Here is a 26,046-nt window from a genome sequence, read left to right as displayed (position 1 = left end):
TTTTACTGTTCAGATAATACATTTAATACTGTACCTTCTTTGGCAAGGTCTCTTCTGAGTGCTTTGTATATGCCTGACTATAAGATACAGCTTTGTTGCCTGATATTACACATCTACTCTAAGACAGCAGGATTTTCACTGCCTGCTTTTAATGCTGCTTCTAGTCAACAAGTGACTGCATTAAATGCATTAATTCAACTGTGACATGTTTAGCTAACAACAGTTATGTTGATGATCTGGTTTGTATCAGAGAGTAACTAGTGAATGCACATAAAAATTGTTAGCCTGGAATCAAAATAGGATTCCATTGTTTTGCCTGTATTGATATTAGAGCAAAAACGGACCAAAAGTCATCAAGCCTGCAGTGGTGACATGATGCGTTCTAGTTAATCTTTGTCCTGATATTTCTAAGGCTGTGGAAAAAGACTTTGCACAAAAAAATGACAAAGTGTTGAGCTGACGTGATACAAGGCAGGGTTTTTAAGCCGATTCATTAAGCCGTGCCCTCCCCCATATGCAATCCCCCCCAGGTATCTCACCATTCGTGATCCAGCCCACGTCCACGGCGGTGACAGAGGGATCTGTGGCCCGGTTCACCTGCCGGATCACAGCCAGTCCCCCACCAATCATCACCTGGGAGTTCAATCGAGCAACCTTACCCCTATCCACGCAAAGGTAAACTTCTGCGTTATTGAAATGTGCATAACCAGGATTAAACTCACTGTAGGAGTTTCTCCAGATGCTTTTTTTAACATATTGCTCTAAAATTAGGAAGACAAATGCATTAAAGCTCATGTAATATTTAAAAGTCAGCTGTGTTGTCAGCGTGAAGACTTTAGTTTCTTTGTTTGTGTCCGAGCCTCTCTTGGCTGACGGACGCCATAATGAGTCTTCGGCTTTCTGTCCAGGATCACTGCCTTGCCTAACGGAGTTCTGCAGATCCATGGGGTGGAACAGGGGGATGCTGGGAACTACCGCTGTGTGGCCACCAACATCGCCAGCCGGCGGCGGAGCATGGAAGCGGCGCTCATCGTCAACCCGGGTAACCTGCCGTTGGCCGGCGGGGATGGCGAGAGGGCAGGGCGCGTGGGCAAGAAGGCGGGGTGTGTGGGCGAGAGGGCGGGGCGCGTGGGCGAGAGGGCGGGGTGCGTGGGCGAGAAGGCGGGGCGCGTGGGCGAGAGGGTGGGGCGCGTGGGCGAGAGGGTGGGGCGAGAGGGTGGGGCGAGAGGGCGGGGCGCGTGGGTGAGAAGGCGGGGCGAGAGGGTGGGGCGCGTGGGCGAGAGGGCGGGGCGAGAGGGCGGGGCGCGTGGGCGAGAGGGCGGGGTGCGTGGGCGAGAAGGCGGGGCGCGTGGGCGAGAGGGCGGGGCGCGTGGGCGAGAGGGTGGGGCGAGAGGGTGGGGCGAGAGGGCGGGGCGCGTGGGTGAGAAGGCGGGGTGCGTGGGCGAGAAGGCGGGGCGCGTGGGCGAGAGGGTGGGGCGCGTGGGCGAGAGGGTGGGGCGAGAGGGTGGGGCGAGAGGGCGGGGCGCGTGGGTGAGAAGGCGGGGCGAGAGGGTGGGGCGCGTGGGCGAGAGGGCGGGGCGAGAGGGCGGGGCGCGTGGGCGAGAGGGCGGGGTGCGTGGGCGAGAGGGCGGGGTGCGTGGGCGAGAGGGCGGGGTGCGTGGGCGAGAAGGCGGGGCGCGTGGGCGAGAGGGTGGGGCGCGTGGGCGAGAGGGCGGGGCGCGTGGGCGAGAGGGCGGGGTGCGTGGGCGAGAGGGCGGGGTGCGTGGGCGAGAAGGCGGGGCGCGTGGGCGAGAGGGCGGGGCGCGTGGGCGAGAGGGCGGGGTGCGTGGGCGAGAAGGCGGGGCGCGTGGGCGAGAGGGTGGGGCGCGTGGGCGAGAGGGTGGGGCGAGAGGGTGGGGCGAGAGGGCGGGGCGCGTGGGTGAGAAGGCGGGGCGAGAGGGTGGGGCGCGTGGGCGAGAGGGCGGGGCGAGAGGGCGGGGCGCGTGGGCGAGAGGGCGGGGCGAGAGGGCGGGGCGCGTGGGCGAGAAGGCGGGGCGAGAGGGCGGGGCGCGTGCGAAGTCTGAACACGATACTTCTCTCCACAGCTCCGGCTCTCCAGCCCCCGCAGCAACCCCGTATCGTGGCAGGGCCTCAGAATCTCACCACGACGCTCCACCAGAATGCCGTCCTGGAATGCATGGCCACCGGTCGGCCCAAGCCCCTCGTCTCTTGGAGCAGGGCGGACCACAAGCCCATCGACGTGTACAACACCCGGGTGCTGGGGAACGGCAACCTGATCATCTCGGACGTCAAGCCGCAGCACGCCGGCGTCTATGTCTGCAGGGCCACCACGCCTGGCACACGCAACTACACCATCGCCGCGGCGAACCTGACTGTCCTGGGTGAGTTCCTGAATGCCACGTCCAGCCTAGTTCAGCCTGAGGTCTCCTGGTGGAATTGCGCATCTCGATGAGATCCGCTTGTGACGTTATGAAGACGACGTCAGGCCGACACTGACCTGTCACCCTCGAATGTCCCACAGCCCCTCCCTCGTTGGTGGAGTGGCCGGAGAGCCTGACTCGCCCCCGGGCGGGCACTGCTCGCTTCGTTTGCCAGGCAGACGGCGTTCCCCCGCCCCACATCACCTGGCTGAAGAATGGGGAGAGGGTGCACTCTAACGGAAGAATCAAGATGTACAACAGGTGTGTTTTCCGCACTTGTCACATATTCTCACTGCATTCGCTTCTTCTGCCATACCTGCATCAAGTTGGGTATCTGCTGAGTACAAATAGATACTGTATTGCAAGCTGTAGGCAGATCCACTCAGTACAGGAATGGGGGAGTGGAATGGACCTAACAATATCAATGGGATAGTTCATACCACTTAAGACATCGGGATTGGGAGCAAGATGGACAGCAATCTGGAGTCAGGCTGCAGAGTTTGAGTGTGATTTCTGGAGCCTTTCTGTCTCTCGGTCACATTTATAAAATAGTTCTGCATTGTGGTTGGAGTCTCAGGTCACTCTCTTATTTGCTTGACTGTCAGAGATCGATGTGTCTTGATGATTGTAAGATCACTGATGGTGAATATGAGCTTCCTCTCCTCCCCATCGCCCAGCAAACTGGTGATCAACCAGATCATCCCAGAGGACGACGCGATCTATCAGTGCCTGGCGGAGAATGAGCAGGGCTCGGTCCTGTCCATGGCCCGGCTGATCGTGGTCATGTCCGAGGACCGGCCCAGCGCCCCTAGGAACGTGCGTGCCGAGACAGTATCAAGCTCTGCTATCCTCCTGGCGTGGGACAGGCCCCTCTACAACTCGGACAAAGTTATCGCCTACTCCGTACACTACATGAAGGCAGAAGGTGAGATGCGGGCAAATGACACGGTGGCTTAAGAACACACAGATTAAATGTGGGATTCGAACCAACACCCTGCAGGAGTGAGGCATTGACCCACCATGCAACCCTATGATCAGCTACCTGTGGCTATAATTGTAGGTAGTTGCTGGGCAGCAGTCAAAGAAACAGAATGGCCATCCCACCGGAAGTGAGACCCAGGAGGTTGTGCCTTTTAGGATTTTTAGGAGCCAAGAGGAGGGCTGAATTAGGATCAGAGAATATATAAATCACTCTGTGTGGTGCCAGAGTTATTTTTCTTAGTTTCCCCCAGTAAAGGCTGTCTTCTGCTGCCACAAAGCATTTATTTCACGTGTCATATTGATTGAGTGAGGTATGATTTGCATTTAAGTAATGCGAGAGTTTCACTCACTTTACAGTTGAGGTCCGGAGTTGAATAACGAGCATTATAGTGTAATGAAAAGGGGGTGAGGGTGATTTGTGAAAGAAACACCTGCCAAGAAATGTTTCTGCCTCTTCACTGGCATTAATGGAGAACAAACCAGCCTTTTTGTTCTAGAATGTTCCGCACCCGTCACGTGTCGCTTCTTGGCCGGCTCATTTAGGGTGTAGTGCGTGTCCCTGTCCAAGGCCACGATAGGAGGCTCTCTGGTCTGAGGCCACGCCTCCTCCGCTGCAGAGCCGGTGGGGGGGTCACCGAATGTGAAAGGTTCTCTAACGAAACGGCTGCCTAATTATCTGCAGTGCGCCAATCCAGCACCACGCGTTTGCCGGAATGTGAGTGCGGCCGGGGGGCAACCCTTTGTTTCCCGTCCTGCCTGGCCCGCGTGGGGCCCGCGTGGGGCCCGCTGGAGCCATTCAGCGCCTGAACAAGGCCCTTTCTGTTTACCCTTGAGGATCTTGTTTACTGGGTCAGAAATCGGGTCTTGCTGCTTGATGCATGCAGGCTGTAAGTGCCCCCTTTGTGTAACCTTTCCAATCTGCACCAATTAAAGTGCTATCAGCCACATTCAGCGATGTGGGAAAGTGTAACTGGGGAATGTGCCTTCAGCCTTGTTGATTAAATCGCTCTCTCAAATGGGCGGAGCACATTTGATTAAGTTGACGGCTATTATTACTATTTTTTTATTTTTTTTCCCCCGCCAGCGTGGTTCCCTGCCCTTCAGAAGCACATAGTTCCCCACAATTATGCTGTTAAAAAGGCAGCTCCGACAAGGCCCTCCTTGAGCTTCTGTGGCGATATTCTAATTGGCATCGACTGGCTATAAGAAAAACGGTCAGGACCTTCCTTTGTGCATTAAATGTATGCGGATCTTCACGATCTGTGTGAATGCTTTTGGCAAAGGAAAGGTCTCCGTTCGAGTACCTTAAACCGGAGACTGGAAAACAATCGACTTATTATATGTAGCGCTGAGGCATTTTCCCCCAAAACTCAGTCCGCAATCTGGAAATCCTCGACATTCGTGGCTGATGAAGATGACAGCTTCGATAGGGTCTGGTCCTCAAGGTGTGGTTTCTCTCTGTGCTCTTTCTATACTGGTGGGATGGATAGTAGCACCTGAGTGCCTCTTAAGGACCAGGTCCAGGACTCTCACCTTTCATATCGTGCCGGTTGTCATTAATGGCTGCTGGAAGCCTTCGGACTCCTCGTGTTAGCCTCAGGTGGGGTGGCCTGGTTTTGTACTACCCTCAGAAAAAATATGGCCGACTAAAGGACAAAGGAAGCATTACTGCTTAATTGCTTCAAACCCGTCTAAAAAGACAGTGAGCTATAGGATGGTTTTAGGGTGATACATGTTACCATGTAGAAACTTGTTGCTATGCAACTGCAGTTTCATGATATGTAGGCATAGCTGGATAGCACAGTTGTTTCTTTGTGTTCTGTTATTTAAGAACGTTAAGACGTACAATTGGTGTGAAGAGAACAAACTGTGAAAATTGTGTTTAAAATTAATCCACACTTTCACCCTCAAACAGGTCTAAACAATGAAGAATATCAGGTCGTCATTGGCAATGACACGACGCGCTACATTATCGATGACCTGGAGCCGGCGAACAATTACACCTTTTACATCGTGGCCTACATGCCGATGGGAGCCAGCCGTATGTCCGACCACATTATCCAGCACACCCTGGAGGATGGTGAGTGGCCACTCTAGGGACTCGGGGGGGCATGCAGGCTTCGACTAGTGCCTCGGGGTCCTGAAGCTGATCTGTAATGTCAGGAGAAACGGCCGTGAGAAACACACAATGGGTGGGACTTGCAGGGAACTGTCAATCACTGCCTGCTGTACCCCAATAGGAACTGAGGAAGTAATCCAATCATTGCTGTGGGAGATTGACGGCACACGATACTCCCACCCACCTTGGGATTGCAAGTCTACTTTCTCCTGTCAGTAATGATTTTGCTGGTGGCAATTTGTACCAGATGCCCAAACACATGTTATTCAGCGCAGAATTACTTAACGGGGAAAAAAAACAGTCTACACCTTACTGTAATCTAATACACCCACTCATTGACTTTCCAGTGTTCCGTATGCAAATGTTCTTCTACACTAACCTAAAGAGTTAGTGACCAGTTCGTGCATTTCTGAACGTCTTTCTTTGTAATCTCGACGTTTTCTTTCAAAAACAGTGCAATCCCTCTACCAGCCCACGTGACATCAGTCTTTTTTCATTGTGTAAAATAAATTGTCTCTTTTTTTGCCTGACTTTATAGCAGCGGTTCTCAAACTTGGTCCCCGGGACCCACTGCTCTGCTTGTTTTCCAGCCCCACACACTGCTGATTACCTGGATCTGGTGTGTTCAGTCAATCAGAAACTGAAAGACAGCTGGGACTTGTGTGTGGGGCAGGGATAGCTGGAAAACAAGCATGGCAGTGAGGCCCGAGGACCGAGTTTGAGAACCACTGTTTTATAGAATTATTTGCAGTTTCTTTTTGTAAACGTCACTTGTACTATGATACTCCCAATATTGTAACTTTTTGTATAAAGACAAACCACCTATTTGCACTTTTTGTGATGAGCTTGCATCACTCGTTTGCTATGTTTTTGTGGCATTCTTTGCAAGAATAATGTATCTTAATGGTTGTGTATATTTACATCTACTAAAATCACTTTTCAGACTCACAAATTTTCACCTTCCAAACAGATTTTGAGGAACAAATCAGGCTGGTAGTTCAAGGGATAAGTGTTTACAGTTTCACAAAGAGAGAAGCATATAATTGAAGAAGCAGAGTAACGCAAAAAGCACACTTCCTGCAGAATGCCCTCATGAATTGAACAGGAAGTGTCGACTGATCCCTGGTTGTCCATGAGCCATTTCCTGCTACCGGTGGTCTTTTTGTAGTATTGGGCTCTTAAGGGATTATGAATAAGTTAGTGGTCCCGGCGCCCTGAAGCAATATGCGATAACCTTTCCCAGAGTCAAGCCTACAGAATTCCCCCTTAATGTAGCAGAATGTCTGAAAGAGGCCAAATGTTATGTCTGCAAACAGAGGTGTTTTTATAGAGGACTGCCGACCAGGGCAGAGTTCCCTTTTACAAGACCAAACCAGGCAGACTATTAAATTGAATTTACGTATTTGTTGTTGTCACTTGACGACACCATAGTTAAGATGTTAGTGATCTGTTTATGTAGGTGATAAAGGTATCTCTCGTGTTTTTCATAATCTGCGCGCTGTCCCTGATGCATTTTTTGAAAGTTGCTTTCAGGTTTTGGCTGCTTCTGTGTGTTTTGTCCTCTGGTGGCATTGTGGAGGTGGTGCTGCTGTAACGTCCGCCTGACCCCCCGGTGTGCGTGTGTGTGTCCCTGTCGCAGTGCCCCTCCGTGCACCTGAGCTCAGCCTGACCAGCCGCAGCCCCACAGACATCCAGGTGTCCTGGCAGCCGCTCACGGCCAAGCTGAGCCGCGGTCTTGTGTCCGCCTACCGGCTCTCCTTCCGCACGGCCGCGGATGCCACAGTGGTCTCCGTGGAGCTCCCGGGCCAGGCCACCCAGTACGTCGTCGAAGGCCTCCAACCAGACACCATCTACCTGCTGCGCATCACAGCCGCTACACAGGTCGGCTGGGGTGAACAGTCCGCCTGGACCTCCCATCGGACGCCCAGGGCCTCCAGCGCTAAAGGTTTGTGAGCTGAAGCCCCCGAATTGTCAGGAGAATCACCCCATCATTCGTAGGGTTACTTTTTTTGCGGCGTTTTTAATGACCCAATTAACGAGCTACTCTTATAAACACAGTAATCGGGTTTTCAAAAACACACGTAAACACCTTAATCGTGTTATTGCACGTAAATGTAGTCATAGGCAGCTAGCAAAAAAATCGTGTATCTCATTTACTTCATAACTTGGGAGGCTGTGTGTCCCTTCTGTCCTCTGTATGATCCGTGACAACCAAAAACATATCTTGTTGTTTTTATACAGAATAGCGATAAACTATATTTTCAATGAAGTGTGCTGAATGTTCAGTTATTAATCAAAACCACATGTGAGATATCGCATAAATAACAAACAGCCGTATTAAAACAATGTGTGGTCAAAATGAAATGCAGATACAGGGGTTTCGTCCCTGTTTGCAAATATACAACTATTCCGTATAAACATTTTCTTTATTCCAAGCAGATTTTTGCTCATATCTGTGTTGCAGGGCTTAAGTAAAACAGTGGTGACGTCATAGCATTTCACTCCGCTATGTCCACCAACAGATAATTTTTTTTTCTCCAATTATGGCACTGCTATCAACACATGAGGTGAAAGATTTTTCTGTCCATGAACAATCCTGAATGTAAAACATATTTAGCCAACAGAAGCCTGACAAAGTTTGGTTGACATCTGGAAAGATCCTCATTTTACGATATTAGCCATCGAGAAATATCGCATTATGATATTTCTGCGTGTGTGCAGTTCGACAGTAAGACATACAAAGATTCATTGTCTTTCCCCTCCGTCGAAATCCCTTTGAGATGCTGACTCAGTGGTTTGATTTTAGCGGTGAATTCCGGGATTCTGTGCAACGTCACACCCACAGCACTTGTGTCGCTTACAACCAGGAAGGAATACTATTGGTTCATAATCTTTAATAGAGCTCTAAATTTAACACATGATAAAAGTATATCGATATAAACGGTATTCTGTCATCCTATATCTTGTTTTGAAAATATATTGATATGCCATAACATTTGATAGACCATTAGGACTGGGTGGTATATCTCGTCCCCCTCTTTCTGCTGGACTGTGGCTCACGGCCATCATGTAGCAAGCAGATTCGCAGTGTTTTTTGTTCTCCGTGTGTTTTCAGGATTTGCAGTGGATCACTGGCTACGCGTTTGCAAATGTATAGCATATGTGCTGTAATTTGATAAAGTGTCTTACCAATTCTTGTTTTTCTGAATTTTTAACACGTCCGTTAATGTGCTGAGCGTTTGTACATGTAGATCATGCGACGGGTCGCAAAAATCCGGTGCTTAAAAGCCACCCGACATTCGGACCTTATCAGGTCTGCATGTCGCTTTGATGAAATACCAATGAGAGTGGTGAGGCGGAGGGAGACGGTGATACTAATGGAATTACACCCTCCTCTCCCTTTATGGCGTGAGCCGGAGCAGAGTAAATAAACAGAAGACCCATTACAAGCGGCCCAGTCTTTAACCTTTAATCCGTGGTTGTCGTGCATACATCTGACTTACGCGTGTGTTCGTGTGTTCTTCCTTTGTTTTACCCACAGTGCCTCTGGCTCCAGAGCTCCACCTGGAGCCCCTGAATTGCACGACCATCGTGGTGCACTGGCGTCCCTCCCCAGGAAACGCCGGCATGATCCAAGGTTACCGTCTCTTCTACCACGAAGAGGGCCAGCCGGAGAGCGCCCCCATCCAGCTGCCGGGACGCGACACACAGCGCCTCATCGGCGGCTTAGGTCAGTCTCCGGACCACGCGCTTCTTCATAGGCGTTCCTAGTTGCAGTTCTGGTACTGTTGCACGTTTCTGCACAGGAAATTGCTGCTGGTGTCCGAGTGTTGAGTGTCTGCCGCCTTGAGTGATGTGTGTGAGATAGGAGGCGAGGTTAGAAGGAGCCCGCAAAGGACACCTCGGAATGGCGGGGTTGACTCAGGTGTTTATTAGGAATCAGAAGTATTTCCAGCTACAGCGCAGCCTGTATGCGGGTAAAGATCTCTGTAATGATGGACTTGTGGCGTCCTGGTTAAGTTGCAGTGGTTTTAACCAGTGCTTTGGTTTTGCCAAGGCCTGGGTGATACCATGCTCAGAGTTAGCTCTCGCGGTGATGATTCCGCAAGAGACAAAGCCATTGGGCTATTTATCACTGTGGGATTATTCTTGGACCCTATGGGCACATAGTGCTGCATGCTAGCGTGTGGCTCCTGAGAACACAGCCTGCTCGGGACATGGGGTGCCAGTGGGGGAGGGAGAGGTTCTCTGTGCTCGGGGAGGGGGGCAGGGAATCCCACGCCGGCCGCGCGGACAACTGGCCATCTGTGGCTGGGGAAGGTCAACCAGGTGGCCGGCAGCTGACGTTTGAATCAAAGCCTCCGTGAGCTGGGATGGTGGAGGTGAGGACAAATTAGCGTCATAAATACAGTAAGTGTTACCATGCTGACAGGGAGGGACTCGCCCTTCTGGGTGACAAAGTTTTAAGTCAGTTTGGAGTGCATGCGAGCACATGCAGAATGGGGACAAATGATTCAGCTCTAAGTGGCCTACATTTTTTTCCAAGGGGACCTGACACTTGGCTCCCATCCACATGGTTGTTGCTGCCTTCTTTTCAGTTTCTACAATATGCTGGTTCCATTTCTTTCTTTGCTTTCTCTCTATGAGAACCACCTTGCCTTCGCTGGCTTGTATCAGTTACACATTTGAAGCTACTCAAGCAGGCCTCTGCAGTTTGGTTTTCCGTTTTATGGCCCAAGTCATGCATGATTGATAAACTAGGTGGCTGGGGGGGGGGGGGGGGGGGTGTCGTATGCCTTCCCACTGGAAGCAAAAAGAGGGGCTGTTATTGTGAAGAAGATTTATGGTGTGTTTTATGACTGCAGTGGAGAGATTTGGACATCAAAGGCATTCATTGTGCTGAACCTCAGGGTGGCACAAAGAGTTTATTGGTAGGGAATGAGACGCCCCTCAGCCATCACAGCCCAGAAGTTCCTTCATCCCATTTTCCTTACTGTACTTTACACCATGTGAGATCTTGCCTGAGCCCTATTAGCACTGTTCAGCACAGCTTTCTAATGCATGTTCTGTCCGGAGCATTGTGGGTAATCGCTTGGAGACGGTGAACAATTATCTGGGCACCGTTCCCCCACATTCTGATGTCTGTTTCCCTGGTCCCACTTCGGCCGGAGGAGGGGGGCTTGTGATCAGTAGGCGCGGCTGAGGTGTGAACTGAAAGGCAGGAGAGACGTAGTGTGTTCCCTGCAAGTGACATGGCAAGTTTGTGGTGGGGGGGGGGAATATTTTCGCTGCGCTTTCTAATATAGTGCCTTATTATTGGATATATTTCACCTTAGCCGTAACCGGGGCCACTTCAGGCAGTTACCACCCGTTTGCTGCTCTATCAGAAATGAACCAATGGCAAACAGTAGCTCCGCCCACAGTCGTTCCTTAAGCCAAATGGTTGGGGAGACCAGTAAGGACCAGCGTACAGCACAGCAGGGTTTTCTCTGAGCCGTGACTTCACCTCCCTGTCTGCTAGCCCCTAACTTTCCTAGTGGGTTCGCCTGTCTGTAAATTGATAGCAAGGCCGATTTTCTTCTTTTTCTCTGGGCAAATCGACATTAGTTACATTTGTGTGGGGATTTAAAAAAGCATTTATTTTAGTAAAGGTTCCAAACCTGTCTGTTTTTGTGTGGTGCTGGGTGCACCAGCGCAGAACATGGAACGCCCAGTGAACACCTTTCATCTTTAGTAATATTTTGTTTTGGGTGGGAGGTAACATTTATTGCCCCTTCTCAGCCCTTGCTTATAGTCCGGAGCCTGCTGGTGGGGCAGGAAAAAGATGTGCAGCCCAAACTGAATCCACACGCGGGCTGTAAAAGTCAGCTGACCAGAAAGCCCTGAGACTTTCTTTTCATGTGAGAGCTGCCTGTGTAATTTATGTACGACATAAAAAAAGATTTTCCCATGCAGGATGAGCTGTATATTTTCTTCCGTTAATAGAGAAGAAGAACAGTAATGAGGTATATATTGTAAATTATGTTACGGCTGTGGTTTTGTACCTGTGGGTGATATTGAAGCTTTGCTGTGTGGTACAACTTAAGGCGAAAAGCACTGATGAGTTTGTCCTGTAGCATAAGGCAGCCGTTACCCCTGACAACCAAAGAATATTTTATCTGTGAGCGGAGCTGTTACCCCTGACAACCAAAGAATCTCTTATCTGTGAGTGGGGTTTGTGAGTTGGAATAGCGCTGGGATAATACACTGTCCTCTGTTTATGTTGCCTGTGAACGGCCATCAGTGCAGGTATGGCTGTTTGCAGACGGGAATCCTCGCGGGGAGCCCTGTTGATGCTCAGGTCTGCAGCAGATCACCCCCATACCTGGTCTGAAACGTCGCCATGTGGCTGCTCCTAAGAATCACAAGTTTCCAAGTTGGCCGTGCGCAGTGCAGCTTTTTAAAATGACGACACTCTACAGCACTGAGTAGTGCGTATTGATCCGCACCCTTTAAAAGCAGGAATTCCTGCATGAACTGTTGCTTCCGGTCCACCTCATTTGTGATCCCCTTTATGGAACTTTGTTTCCCCCATTAACTCCTTTTCCCTGACCCCCCTCCCTCCTCCCGCACCCCCCTCAGAACTGCTGCCAAACCTCTCATGGAGCAGGATTTAGCTTGCCCAGATTCCAAGTCAGAGGTCAGGGCCCAGATGTCAGCCCCCAACCTCTGCTGTGCATAATTACTGCAGGCCATTGTGCTGTGGAGTTCGGCTGAGGGGGGTGGTGCGGGGAGGAGTGGGGGGTCCCTGGCCAATCCTGTGTTCAGCTGGACAGCGAGTCGGAACAAAAGCCCCAGGGACCATCAGGACACTGACAAGAACAAGGTCCAAAATTGGGAAACAGCAATGTGGCCAAAGTTAAATTTCTCCATAAAGTGGCTTTTTTATGGAGGATGTAAATTAAGTAACTCCCAAGACCAGATGAGAACAAGCCCAGACCTGTTCTGTTTGTGGAGAGTGCACTCCCTGAATTCTCGCTCCACATCTCCGTCCTGTGACTTCTTTGACTTCATGGTTTTTCAGACTGGGGCCATGCTAAATGTTGTAGGTCTCATTAATATGCAGACAAATGATAACGTTTGCTGGATTGAGTTGCATTGTGGGATACTGTTATTTAGGCTGGCCAGTTGATTACTTTACCTTGCCCTTAGCAGCGCTAACGGCTCATTTTGGGGAAGAGAAGATCCTGGAAGGAGGAGAGGAGCCCCCAGCTCGTGTTCCACACCCCTGACCTCAGATTCTTTCTGAGTTTTATCTGACTCTGACCTCCTGGCCTCAGTCTGGCTCCATGAAGCTCCTCAGGCCTCGAATCCCAGCAGCTGAAACCTCCTGCGACCCCCTGCCCCCACCTCCCCCCGGCCCCCTCCCCCCTCCTCCACCCAGCCCCCACCTCCCTCCTCCACACACCTCTTAGCTTCGGAGAGATGGGAAAAACTTTTACAAAAACAGACTTGATTTTTAAGTGTTCATGACGAGAGGCAGAGAGGAAATTACTCTCAGTAAGGATGTGATCTTGGTCTTTTACCATTAAAAGAGCATTTAAAGTTTAGATCTACTTGTTTCGCAAGGCCTAGAAGGATGAACTGCTGTGGTCACTTTTAAGAGGATGGACACTGTGGTCAGTGTGTCTTTACTGATTTAAAACTAGATACTGATAAAAAATAATTATGATGAGTGAGAAAATGGATGTGGTGTTTATTTTTAAAGTCAGTTGTCATTACAATGGGTAGAGCACATCTAAGAACAGATTCTTTTGCATTTTTTTGCATTCAGTATTTTTCTTCGGTAGTCATCAGACATCAAGACGTGAAAATTATGTTTTCGTCATACTTGGTCTACCACGTTCAGCACTGATGATGCTATGTGTTGGATCTGTTCTGTCAGAGGGCACCACCTAGTGGTCATGTTGTGTAGTCCCAGGACGTTGTCTACTGGGTTTGCAAATGGGTTTTCGGCAGCTAGAGTCATGTAGATGCAAGGATGCCCGTAATCCGCTATTCCATAATTAAAAACTACAGAAGTGGCGAAAGTCCGAATGTCATTTGCACGCGGCCGTCATGCCGGGGAAGTCCAGAAGGGGTTAAACAGCCTTTTAGTGTTCTTTAAAAATATTCTCAGTCTCAGGGGGGTTATTAATGTTCTGAACCGGAGACACCAAAGCAACAGAGACGACTGTGACGTCTGTGAAGACGTTAAGCTGGCAAAATCAGGCTTACTGACGTATCTGCAGTATTCTGGGCTGAACGGGGTGCTGTCCGCAGGAGACGGAGAGTATCTGCTGCTGCCGCTTTTGTTCTCGTGGGGCCTTTGAGGCCAGCGATTCCGGCCATGCTGTGGACCTCATCCACTTTTCTCAGCGGGCCACGTTGACCTGGCGTGACCCCAACTGCCCTGGCCCTGAAAGGGAGGCAGCCACTGGCCAGCAGACGGACGGCCTCACGAGGGGGGGGTGTGAGGGGGTAGGGCAGGCGTCCCCTTCTGTCTGACGGAAAGGCTGCATGACAGAGTAGTGTTGGGGGGGGGGGGGGTACCGGCCAGGTGTCGGTGCTCCGGAGCTCTGCGTATGTCAGGCTGTGCCCTTAAACATGGGCTGGGCCTGGGGGGGGGTCAGACTTCACTTGGTGCTGGACGATGGTCCTGGGGGGAGCGTTCCAGTCTTCCTAACTCTGGAAGAAGAGGCCTTTTCATTTGCCCAGGCGATCACAGTAGAGTGTGAGAGGCATGGTGAGCGTTCCCAGGGAAACGCCGCATTTAGTTTGACGGAAGTCCGATGTCTCCATTTCCCTGTCCAGACCCTAGGCGAAAGTACCACGTGAAGCTCCTGGCCCACAGCTCCATGGGAGAAGGCTACCAGGCGGACCGGACTATCAGCACCCCCGGATGTGTCTGTAAGTTCACAGTGTGGATGGGGTGAGGACTTTCCATTTAAATCGACGTGGTCATTTAGTTTAACAGTCAGCCGAACAGGTCTGGATGCTGTTCAGACAGATGGCTACTTGGCTAATATTAGTCTAACTCGTGGCTATAGGTGGAAATTAGCAAGATAACTTTTTAAAATGGATTTGAGGAAGCACTTCTTCACACAGCGTGTAGAGTATGGAATAGTCTTCCTGTTAGTCTACTACAAGCTAAAACCCTGCTCCTTTAAATCAGAGCTAGATAAGATTTTAACAACTCTGAGCTATTAGCTAAGTTCTCCCCAAACAAACTTGATGGGCTGAATAGCCTCCTCTCATTTATAAATTTCTTATGTTGTTATTGTTCTTGTGGTTCTGAAAAATAGGTTTATTGGAATTCCAATGATATATAACAAGAAAATTATGTGTTGTTAGTAGTGACTTTGAGTGGCAGATGTGGAGAACGTTGTGTGCAGTGTCCTTTTATTGATGCACGTTTACCTGAGCGCTGTCGCTGTGCTCTAATGCTCCATCAGCGGTGAGGGATCGGTTGGTGCCCCCTCCGCCGCCCCCCCACCACGTATACGCCCAGACCAACAGCTCCACCTCGGTGCACCTGCGCTGGGGCCGTCCCGCCTTCACCACGGGCCAGGCTGTCAACTACACCGTGCGCTGCAATCCGGTGGGCCTCCAGAATGCCTCGCTGGTGCTGTACCTGCAGACGTGAGTGTGCTCTGTGTCCACGCCAAGCCCCCTCTGCGCCATTGGCTGCAGGCTCTTCAGTGCAAAAACATCCTCCTTTCATTTTCATGCAGCGCCAATCAGAGTCTGCAGGTGTCGGACCTCGAGCCCAACACGCGGTACGAGTTTGCCGTACGCCTGCATGTTGACCAGCTCTCCAGCCCCTGGAGTCCTGTTGTTTACCAAACCACTCTTCCTAGTGGTAAGCAAAACACACTTTGTTCTTACCATCCATCCATCCCTCCTGTTTAACCCAATCAAGGTTGCCTTGGTAACATAACATCCAGTGATATTCCTCACTGCAACGCTTCTCCATTCCAGTCCCCATCCAGCCTCCGTCTGCGCTGAAGGCCACCCTGATCGAAGACGGCATGGCGCTGGTGTCCTGGAAGCTGCCCGAGGAGCGCAATGTGATCGTGACACGTTACACCATCCTGTACGCCTCGCGCAAGGCCTGGGTCGCCGGCGAGTGGCAGGTGCTTCACAAGGAAGGTGAGCAGCCGCGCCTCTACCTGCTTGGCTCCACCCTCACTCCAGGGAGCCATAACGGCTTGGCTCTTATCCATGGCCCAGTTCCCATTGGAAATCAATACCTCATTTCATTCTGTAATCCCTTCCTTTGTACACCATTGGTCTATACCGATTTCTGTTTCGAAGTAGATAATGACTCCAAGTTGCTTTATCAATGAATAGGTAGAAGCACGTTTGACAGAATGTTTTATAGTCAAGAACCACTAAAAATGATCTGTGTGACACATGCTTTATCAGAACATATAACGAGTTAAAGTCATGGATGGAGTGGTGACCTTATGGACAGGAGACAAGAAGGAGGGTTGGGGTCGAGCCCCTGCCCATCTCAAACCACAGGGGTGCTGTGGGTTCAGAGCTTCAAGTGTAATCGATTGCAGATGGCCCACGGAAATGCGACGTGTGCACTGTCTGCGTCTCGCCACCGGGGGGGGGCTCAAAAATGAAAGGGTTCACCCCCCTGCCCCCATCCGCTCTAAGTCATGACTGATGCCCAGACAGTTACTGCTGTGGTGTTATGTGGGCAAACGGCAGCAGGACTTGACATTTTTGCGGCCCGTTCTTTGGCTATTTTCTCCTGTTGGCCCTTTAGATGCTTGAAGTTTTTATGTGTATCATAAATACTTTTGTTCATGGGAAAAGTGAGCAGAGGATCCAGGGGGAAACATTCAGGAACTGTGTTTGGTCACTAAACGTACCTCTCACTGGAGTCTTGTCCCAAACACATAACTGCTAAGTTCACACTGCATGACTTTCAAAGTCGTCAGAACGCTGTACTGTTCACACTACACCACTTGTTCTCTCGCAATTGTGAATCTTGAAGTTGTGGTTTACACACTACATGACTGCTCAGTGACAGCGGTCACACGCAACAAGAACTACAATCGAGTTAGCCCTTGTACACACAGGACGTTAAGGAAACGCTGTTGCATTCCTCATCTCTTTAGTGTACTGCGTGCATATGCTAGTGGCCAAAATTGTGAAAACACCAAGTATTGGCAGTATATTGGCAGTAATGTTTTTATAAACAAATAATGTTCCAAAGATCAAACATTGGACAACTAAGTCATCGCTGAAGCAACAGTTGAATTAATTTCTGCAGTCTCTAGAAATTGGACGTGTTGCCGCAGTTTTGGCCACTAGTCATACATCTACACTGATTTATCTCCAATCTGGGCCTTTTGCTGACGCTCTCCAAAAAACGCCAGCGAACATAGTTAGAAAACACGGTTCTCTCTTGCAGGAAGCACCACCATGGCGCTGCTGGAGAACCTTGAGCCCGGGAACATCTACCTCGTGAAAATTTCCGCGTCTAATCAGATGGGAGAAGGGCCCTTTTCCACCGCCGTGGAGCTGCCAGTTCTCCCTGGAGGTTCCTCGTTGGGTCACAACTCGAAGCACCTTGACGGCTCAGCAGAAGCTGAAGGTCTGGGCAGCATTTCCTCACTCGATGTTCACATGTCTCCAGTTTTCCGAATTCCATTCTCTCTTAGGCTGCCATATTTACTGGCCTTCTTAATGGGCTTTGCATATGCTTAACACTTGCAGAGTTCTCCAATGGCTTCTACCAGCTGGATGAGAAATCCATGACCGGCATCATCGTGGGAGTGTCTATCGCACTGGCCTGCATCATCATTTGTGTCTTGATCCTTGTCTATAGAGGCAAAGCAAGGTACGATGCCTGTGTTTGCAGAAACAGGACCTTTGTCTACGTTCACAGAAGGTTCTGTAGACTTGCATGTTCCAGCACAGATTTTAAGGTTGGAAGTGCTAGAAAAAAAAACAATTGTCATTAGTATATGACCAGTTTAATTTCCTGTCCATTTATTATAATTATTGCTAATTGTCTCTCCTGGCTTTTCACAGAAACCCGTTAGCAACTAAGATAGTTAGACAAGGGAACAATCAGGCTCAGCGTGGGACACCCCCTCTGGCCCACGATCAGCAAGCGCAGAACGTTGAGGCCCCCACTCCGGTGACAGGCAGACATTTTGTGGATGCAAAGGTATTGTGTTGACGGGTGGAAGTGTTACATGTAAGATGTGCTTCGTAAATGAACACATACAGATGCAAGCTTTTGTGTTGTGTTTTAGGGTGGGTCGAATCTAATAATCAATAGTTCCGGCCCGGTAAACCCCAAAAGCCAAAGTAAGAAGAAGTGGCTGTTCTTTGGTAGGGAGGAGAAGCTGAACTTCGGGAGAGGGCAGGTAAGGCAGAAAGGGGGGGGGGGGGGGGTTCACCTGACATCAGATCTGCAAGGGAAGGCAGGTGCAGTCCTCAAAGGCCTGGGAAGGGGGCACGTCAGTGGCAGTAGCTTATCTGTTCCTGTCCTCACTTCTGAAGACATAAATTCGGTACAACCAATACCACCTTGCAGTACCGTACTTTTGTACTTTCTTGAAGTACTATAAGTATGTAACCTGGCGCGGTGAAAAGTGCCCTTAAATCGGTGTTTAACCAGCAGTCAAACCTAACTATGAGTTTCCGAACACCCATTTCCCCGTGATGGGCTAAGATACATTTAGCATGCGCCTCTTAAATTCATTAGTTACAATAAAAGCTCAGGTTGTCCATTTAATCAAATCTCACACATTTGACGTACCTTTACTGTGGGGCTTTGAACCAGGACCTTTTGGATCTTTTTGGCCTTCTTGGCTATGATCTTAACCATCCTGGAAGGACGTCCCAATCCACTTCTTTGCTACCCCAATCTGATCCATTCAGTATTTATATTTGTCGTTTCCAATGCAATGCAATGCTTTTAATAAATGTGTCAAAATTCATGCAGATACAGTAGGCGTCTGTGCATTCTTCGTTTGATAAGCTTTATGCGGTTTCTCCAAGTGCCTAATTATATTCGTTGCGTTCCACGAGGCCCTGTTGCTGCCTCCTATGAAACAATGGCATCGCAAACACTGCGGGTAGCTGTTGGGCTGCTTCGAGTTTTATTCTTCGATTTCAAGAATTTCCGCACGGCTGACATCTCAGTTTGTAGTTTCAAGCCAAGTGTCTCAGGCTTACTGCAGCGGGCACTGGATCCTTACTGCAACGGGCACTGGATCCTTACTGCAGCGGGCACTGGATCCTTACTGCAGCGGGCACTGGATCCTTAATGCAGCGGGCACTGGATCCTTACTGCAGCGGGCACTGGATCCTTACTGCGGCGCGCACTGGATCCTTACAATCTGCACTGATGTACTCTGGACGTCACTGATTATGGTGTCTTGTACCTTGTCTAGGTCCAAAGGAGAACGTGCTCCTACCAGCCAGGCATGACTATCCTCAGGTACAACGAAGAGGCCCCCTCTTCACCTCACCCGGAATCCCCGCTCCAGATCCTTCTGAGATGCCCAGGGGACACCGAGGGCTCCCAGAACAGCGAGGGAAGCCACGAGACGGGCGACTCGGGGCGCTACTCGCACGACGAAACTGAGATGACCAACCTGTCCTCCAGCTCTCAGCCGTCGCCCTTGGGCGTGGAGCCTGGAGGAGATGTGGGGGAGGACCAGGCCTCCGTGGGAGAGCCGACACACCTGGTAGTGGAGATGGGGTGCTCAGTGGAGACCGTCAACCTTCCTCGAGGCCGGACCCCAGATTCCCCCCAGTCGCCCCCTCTATAGGGGTTGGAAAACCCCAGACCCCCCCCCAACCCACCCAACCCCACTACTGCTCTGAAGGACTGTGAGCAGGAGAGCGGGAATGAAAGATCCATGGAAGAATGTTGTTTTTTCTCAAGATTTTATTCAGGGTCTTTTTTGTGAATGTGTTTTTTAATTTTTTTTTTTGCATCATTCTTTATTTTAAATGTGTGTCTGTTCAAGAAAATCTCACCCACCATGAATGTGTCCAAAGATTGTCAAAAATGTGAACTAGGACTGTTACATTTCTGACTTTTATATTTAAGAGAGTGTATCACTGGAGCTGAGAGGGCGGCCGGCCTGTCTTAGCTTATTATCTACCTCAGTTTGCCGCACGGTAAACTCCAAAAATGTATTATTTAACTACTTTCATGAATTATATAAATTGGGTATTTCATTTCCATAGCAAGATTCAAACTTATAGCAATACTTTGTGTTTGTCAGAGTCTGTCTGTCTGTCTGTCTGTCTGTCTTTGGTTCTGAAGTAAGTTATTGTAAGGAAACAGCACTTCACTTAAAGCCTGGGACTTCTGCCTTCACTAGCGGTACAAGGACATCCGAAGTTAGGAAGAAAAAGAAAAATGTAGCGACACTTGGTACGCATCAACATGGCTGCTTGTAAAATTGTAGTTACAGTATGCACTTCTGAACATTGTACTCATAGATAACTAGTTGTCGTGAGGATTGGCAGCTCTCTTTACTTTGTGGCAGACTTGTCTCTGAATAATTAATACGGGGCAAAGTCATTTGTGGAGTTAAAACCTCTTATGACTGTGTTTGCCATATGCAGCGATTCATAGAGACATTTCAACGTGGAGAAATCTAGATACATTGGCTTCTGTCCCATGAAGCATTGTGTGATGACATTTCGTCTGCAGAAGAACCCAGGCATATAATCTGAATGTTTGTTCATGTTGTTTTAATGCTGTTGACCTTACAATTTCTGTTTTACACTACCTCCTTTAAGGCGTCGTTTCAGTGTTCTTTTCCTTAACTCAGGGAACAAGGTTTAGTATGTTTTAATAGTTGCGTGTTGCTCGTTGGCACATGATTAACTCACAGGGTATATTGTTACAATTTAGTTTGTTGTAGGGTTTTAGTTGCTATAGATCTATATAAATGTGTCTAGAATTTAGTGCCAGTATTGGTTCACAGCCTTGAGATGACCTTATCACTCTTGGCTGCAGTTTTTTTTAGTTGCATGTAGAACCTTTTCTGTAGACATTTCTTCTGTGCCAGTTTTTAATTTGTGGGTTTGTTTTGTGAAATTCCTTAGTGAAGGGACATAAGAATTAACCAAAAAAAATGTTTGTTCTGTTATGCACAGTACAACAAACTTTTAAAAGCTTTAAAAATGGCCTTAATGCTGAAAAAGGTCCTCCAGATGTCAGGGATGGAATAAGTTGTGAATACCAAAGTCATTTAACTGAGTGTGGACCCTTTTAAGACCTGGGAGAGAGAGAAAGGTAGAGAGAGTGTTGAAGAACCAATGAAATGAACTATTCGCCCAAAAAAAAACCCTTTAATCTTCAAAGATATATTTTTGCTGGCTGCTTTGTACTACTGAGTACAATTGTTTAGTTTCGTAGTTTAACTTTCAGCTTGTGATTTTTTGAGTTGTAAAAGTTTTAGCTTGTATGCAGTGGTAATCGACGCTTTCCCCCAAAGAATTGTTTGCCTCCTCGGTTGATTTCGGTTGACTGTACTGGTCCTGGGGATGAAGTGGTGGATCAGAGATGGTCAGTGCAGCTTTCCACAGTGGACATGCTGTATGTAGAGTGAAAAAACGTCTTCTCAAGCTCAAGTTCCCCTTTCTTTGTGTATAACATTGAGAGATAGAAGGGGTTCAATCTCATGGGAAAGTTCTTATGATGTTCGTCGTCTAATATTATCTAACATTCCAAGTACTGCTAGATCAGCAGCTACAGTAGTTCCCAAGATGTTACGATAATATTTTTGATGATGGGACTCTAAGGATTGGGCGTTGAAGTGACACAATCATTTTAGTTTTATTTGGAGTGGCAAAGAATATATACCAAAGATTTTTCGGTTACCATTGCAAATCACCTAGAAAGCAACATGCTCCTATCTTTGCATGATGTTTAAATGTTTTTTTTTCCCTTGGTTTGTTTTTATCCTTAATATCAGGTGTCTTTAAAACCACAAGCCAAGATGGAAGTGGTTCACCGTCAGTGCTTTCAAAACATTATTTGTAAAACATTTATGCAAACAGAAGCAGATATTTCTATAATGGTGTTTTTTATCATTTCTCACTGGAGGAGAAGTGCATTTTACTCTATTACATTAACGGGGAGCAAAATATACACCCCAGCGATCAGGAGAAAAGCAGTGACTGAATTATTTAGGTTTTCCCTTGAGATGCCTAAAATATTTTTTAAAGTGCAACTGTCTTTTAAAATGTTGTATAGGAGCATTAACTTGGGAAGCTGTTACTCTGTCATTATCATGTGATCTGGATCTTTCTGTCCCCCCCCCCCCCCCCCTTGTGTAATTTGAACATCTTGTTATCATTCAGTGACTGCAATCCAGCTCTGTAATGGTTTCGGAAAATCGTAATTTTTATTCAGGCAATTTCCAAGCAATACCTCAGCTTGAGACTCTGCAGGCCAAGCAGAGATATCCCTTTGCTTTTATTCTTGCTGGGAAATTAAACTTTTTCTGCAACATTTCAAACCATGAAATACATGTAAAGGAATACCTCTGTTACAGTTGTAGAGTTGTTATATATATAATGAATGTCCAAGAATGTACTGTGAGTGTTTGCAGCAAGATCCCAGCTCTGGGTTTCACAGAGCACTGAGGAAGCAAACGCCCCGACAGCTGGTGTTATACAGGAGACAGACCTGTTTGGGCCTCATCCTGTGCAATTTTTCAGCATTATTACGAATATTCAGTTACGTTATTAAGCTTGTTCTTTTCCGAATGTGAAAGGGACTGGGCTGGAGACTCGGGTCTGCCAGGCGACACATGGCTGCCGCCGGACGTTCAGCACCGACCTGGCCGTAGTGTGGGGCTGTGGGCAGCAAATACAGTTAAGCTCAGGGGGTCTGCAGCCCCCACACCACTGCTAGAGGAGCGCGGGCCTGAGCCTTCAGTGTTGAATGTATGTCTTCTACTTATTACTGCTTTATCTATTCATAATGTTTATATTTTTGTCAGTATCCAAGATTCTTCTCTCTGCTACAACATAAATGCTTTATGCCAAAAATGCTATACAATTATACCTAAATGCCAAAAAATGATTTTGTAAGCTCACATAAATTGTGAAAATAATCAATTGCTTAGATTAAATAAAAACATTTTCATGAAAGATGCGGTGGTTTGTTCGTGATTTTTATGGATTTTGTTTATGGTTTGTTTAGTTTTTTGTGGTTTGTTTGTTTTTTTTAAATGAGCCCAGTTTTGACTTGGGGTTAGTGCATTTTACTTTTGTTGTGAGATTTCTTGTGCCGTGTTTGAATGTTTTACCAATCCAGTGGTGAGTTTGTGCTCGCTGGAGCTCCGAGCCCGTGCACAGACACTGCGGGTAAAAGTAAAAAAGTAAAAGTACTGAACACGGCTGCCGCACCCATCCACAGTCATCTTTTACAAGAACCACGGTGTGTTGTGCGATTACATACATATATTCAACAGTAATAAAAACATTCGCTCGTTGCTTTTGCAGATATATATTTAATATATATATTATTAAAGCAGGATAATATATATTTTAATATATATTAAAATTCTACTTTTCATTTTAAATCGTTCTGTTAGCACTGGGCTCTTCCTCCTAGTGGTGTAAGAATCATTGGTACCAGGAAATCAAAATTCATAAGTCTGCCTTGAATTGTTTTATAGAAATATCTGGTCCACACGAGCCATTATTCATGGCTTCGTTTTTAATCTTCTACTGCTTTTTAAACTTCATTTTCAGCATTTATTCACTGTCCTTCACTGGTGTTTATTCACTGGTGACTGCCTGCCTTGTACCTACAACAGCTCAGCAATGTTGACGTGCACGACGTGTTCTGGCAGCCGCCCGAACGCAAGTTCAGATGGGAAATGCAGCTTCATTACCTGACAAAGGCCACTTACGTAATGTAGAGAGCAGCGCCCTCTGCTGTAATAAGCTGCGCTACAACAAAATGAATCAGTGAGACGACTGCGCTAATAACTGGAGCACGGTGGTGCTTTAAAACATTAATTTACAGTTATTTAGAGATGGATTCTCATCATCGACATTTCACATTTATGTTATCATTGTGTAAATGATTAAGTAGGGAAGCATGTATGGAGTCATGAGAGAAGTTGGAAGATGGACAGGAGCATAGCTAGACCGGAGCCTACTGATGTAACGTCATCTTGGAATGCCTCTTTGAAATCTGAAGAAATATCAGTTCCCCATGATAGATAGAATTTACTGAGTGAGCGGGATAAAAATTACTAAGCTTATAAAATATCATGTTTTATATTTAGGGGCCCCAATAAAGTGCTGGGCTTGCTGAATCTAGCCCCAGAACATGGATGAATGGATTTTGTGTTTGAAGCAGTGGATAGGATTTCACACCAGTTGTATATGCCATTCGTCTGCGCAAATGGATACACTTTTAATCTGCACATTTATTCTACAGGGAGGTGTATTCAAAGAGTAAATTTGCTGCGCTGAGGGGAAGAGATACCAGTTTCCAAATATACGAGTATACTGCCACATTATAGAAACAGCACACTCAACTGGCAGATAAAACAAGCTTTTAAGTTATCATTTACAAGGTATACACATGGCACACATATTGTGATAAAGTGCTTACCTAAGACATTCACTTTTGGACAATGAAAATATATAAATATATTAAATATGTATAAATGAATACGCTATAAATTTCTAGCCAAAACAAGAGTCAGAACAATACCTAACCCTAAAACCACTGCTGTTACATGCAGAGCAACAGTCACCCAATTAAAGAATCCATGCAAAATATTCAGTGATACCAAATTTTGTAGCAGTGCATTTGACTTCTGTGTGATGAATGAAAGACAAGACCTGTCAGAGCCCGAGGTCAATGCAAGACTCCGCTCACTGACGTGTTCCTCTTCCAGGAACTCTCCAGCACAAGAATATTACACCTGGCTGCATGAGATAGTGGTGGTCCCAGGGGTGCTGTAAGGCGATTCCAGGAGGTCCCCGAGTGACAGGAGGCATAGGAAATTTGGAAAATAACTAGATTGCTGTGGACTGGGGGCCCAATATGATATGACTTCTTGGAGCCCAAAATCTCTAGCAATGCCCCTTGATGCAGCTCTAAATAATTCTGTGTAATAGCGATTAAAACCTGACTCTGTACTACGTTTGCCTTGTTAGGGGTCCCTGTTCGGGATGGTCGGGAACCACCTGCTCTCAATGCAGAGCGCAGGAGATGGAGGAGAAATGGCAGGCCGGCCGGGAACCACCTGCTCTCAATGCAGAGCGCAGGAGATGGAGGAGAAATGGCAGGACGGTCGGCAGCCGGTGGTTGACACAGCAGCTGAGCTCCAGAGATACCATTGAAGGAAAACTGTTCCTTTGGTGCGCTTTATTAGTATCATTACTATTGATTATTATTTACGTTTATTAACGTTAGTTCGTTTGTGTGACTGATCTCGCTAATATGTACAGTGTGTCGAAATTCACCATCTTGACAATCTTACTGGACTCTCTTTCCAAACAATAACCACCTTCCATTTCATGCCCACCTCCTCCATTCCTGCAAGCCAAAGATGTCAACTTGAATGGCGAGTACAGTATGAAATTGTTGTTTCTGGTAGGCTAGGCACATTTTATAACTTTTTGGTGAGCACACCAGGAAAATTATTGGTGTTTCTGGTAAATTGTACACATTACACAAGTCTTTTTTATTATCAACAGGCAGGGGCGCTGCTAAGGATTTTTGGCCCCATGAAAAGAATCTTGACAGGGCCCCCAACACATTTATTGGGGGCTTCTCTGGGCCCCCTCTCAGTCATGGGCCCCGAGAATCGTCATCGTTTACCCCCCCTTTACAGCGCCCCTGTCAGCAGGTTAGGTAAGGGGTGTTTTGGGAGGTTCGGAACACTTGGATTATAACCATTCAATTAATTCGTTTTATAATTTGCCTACTCATCGTTTTGTTACTATTGGGACAGTTCTACGATTTCTATAAGCGAAGTGATACAGGCCCTGGACTTACGAATTCAATTCATTCGCGAGGGCTAGTCGTAACTCAAGATGGTCGTAAGTCAAGACTGTTTTTCTAATTCTCTGCCTTTCAGTAAAATTTTGTGTAGGTACATTAATTTCTTTCATACACATCTTGTCCACTTTCAGTAATGCAAAACACTTAAAACGATAATTTTCTCATTATTTCCAGACGTCCCGAACAACAGACGCTCTCAACAGTGAAGAAATAAAAACTTGGAAAAAAATCAAACGGGATCAAACGTTTCAGCAGCAGAAAAAGGATCAGAGGCAGCCGAGAGTAGAGAGACGGCTCCGCCAGGGCAGCCTGCGGCCGCTGCGTTACATCAGCGGCTCATCGCGGCGCTACATCAGACACACTAACACGCTAATGCAGGGGTTTCCACCTCGGCATGTTAATAACCATTTTGGGCGGGCGGGCAGATTGCGGCGCTTTAGCGGCGTCGGCCGCTCGCCCCGGAGATATGC

At 47.9% G+C, this 26,046-nt stretch overlaps 1 protein-coding gene across 1 annotated transcript in view; it reads left to right on the top strand.

Annotated features, from left to right (window-relative positions):
• prtga (protogenin homolog a (Gallus gallus)) overlaps positions 1-19,346 on the top strand; it is a 30,654-nt gene extending 11,308 nt beyond the window's left edge. Inside the window, exons 3-19 of the mRNA XM_048969439.1 lie at positions 531-675; positions 909-1,042; positions 2,085-2,381; positions 2,522-2,681; positions 3,098-3,345; positions 5,317-5,481; positions 7,160-7,465; positions 9,062-9,250; positions 14,353-14,448; positions 14,994-15,180; positions 15,273-15,400; positions 15,520-15,690; positions 16,970-17,152; positions 17,275-17,398; positions 17,593-17,731; positions 17,820-17,933; positions 18,966-19,346. Of these exons, the coding sequence (XP_048825396.1) occupies positions 531-675; positions 909-1,042; positions 2,085-2,381; positions 2,522-2,681; positions 3,098-3,345; positions 5,317-5,481; positions 7,160-7,465; positions 9,062-9,250; positions 14,353-14,448; positions 14,994-15,180; positions 15,273-15,400; positions 15,520-15,690; positions 16,970-17,152; positions 17,275-17,398; positions 17,593-17,731; positions 17,820-17,933; positions 18,966-19,346 (3,167 nt within the window). The remainder of the gene's footprint in view (positions 1-530; positions 676-908; positions 1,043-2,084; positions 2,382-2,521; positions 2,682-3,097; positions 3,346-5,316; positions 5,482-7,159; positions 7,466-9,061; positions 9,251-14,352; positions 14,449-14,993; positions 15,181-15,272; positions 15,401-15,519; positions 15,691-16,969; positions 17,153-17,274; positions 17,399-17,592; positions 17,732-17,819; positions 17,934-18,965) is intronic.
• The last annotated feature ends 6,700 nt before the right edge of the window (positions 19,347-26,046 follow it).

The sequence above is a fragment of the Brienomyrus brachyistius genome, chromosome 11 (genome assembly GCF_023856365.1).
Source record: "Brienomyrus brachyistius isolate T26 chromosome 11, BBRACH_0.4, whole genome shotgun sequence".
Classification (NCBI taxonomy): domain Eukaryota; kingdom Metazoa; phylum Chordata; class Actinopteri; order Osteoglossiformes; family Mormyridae; genus Brienomyrus; species Brienomyrus brachyistius.
This window is presented reverse-complemented; position numbering and strand designations above follow the sequence as displayed.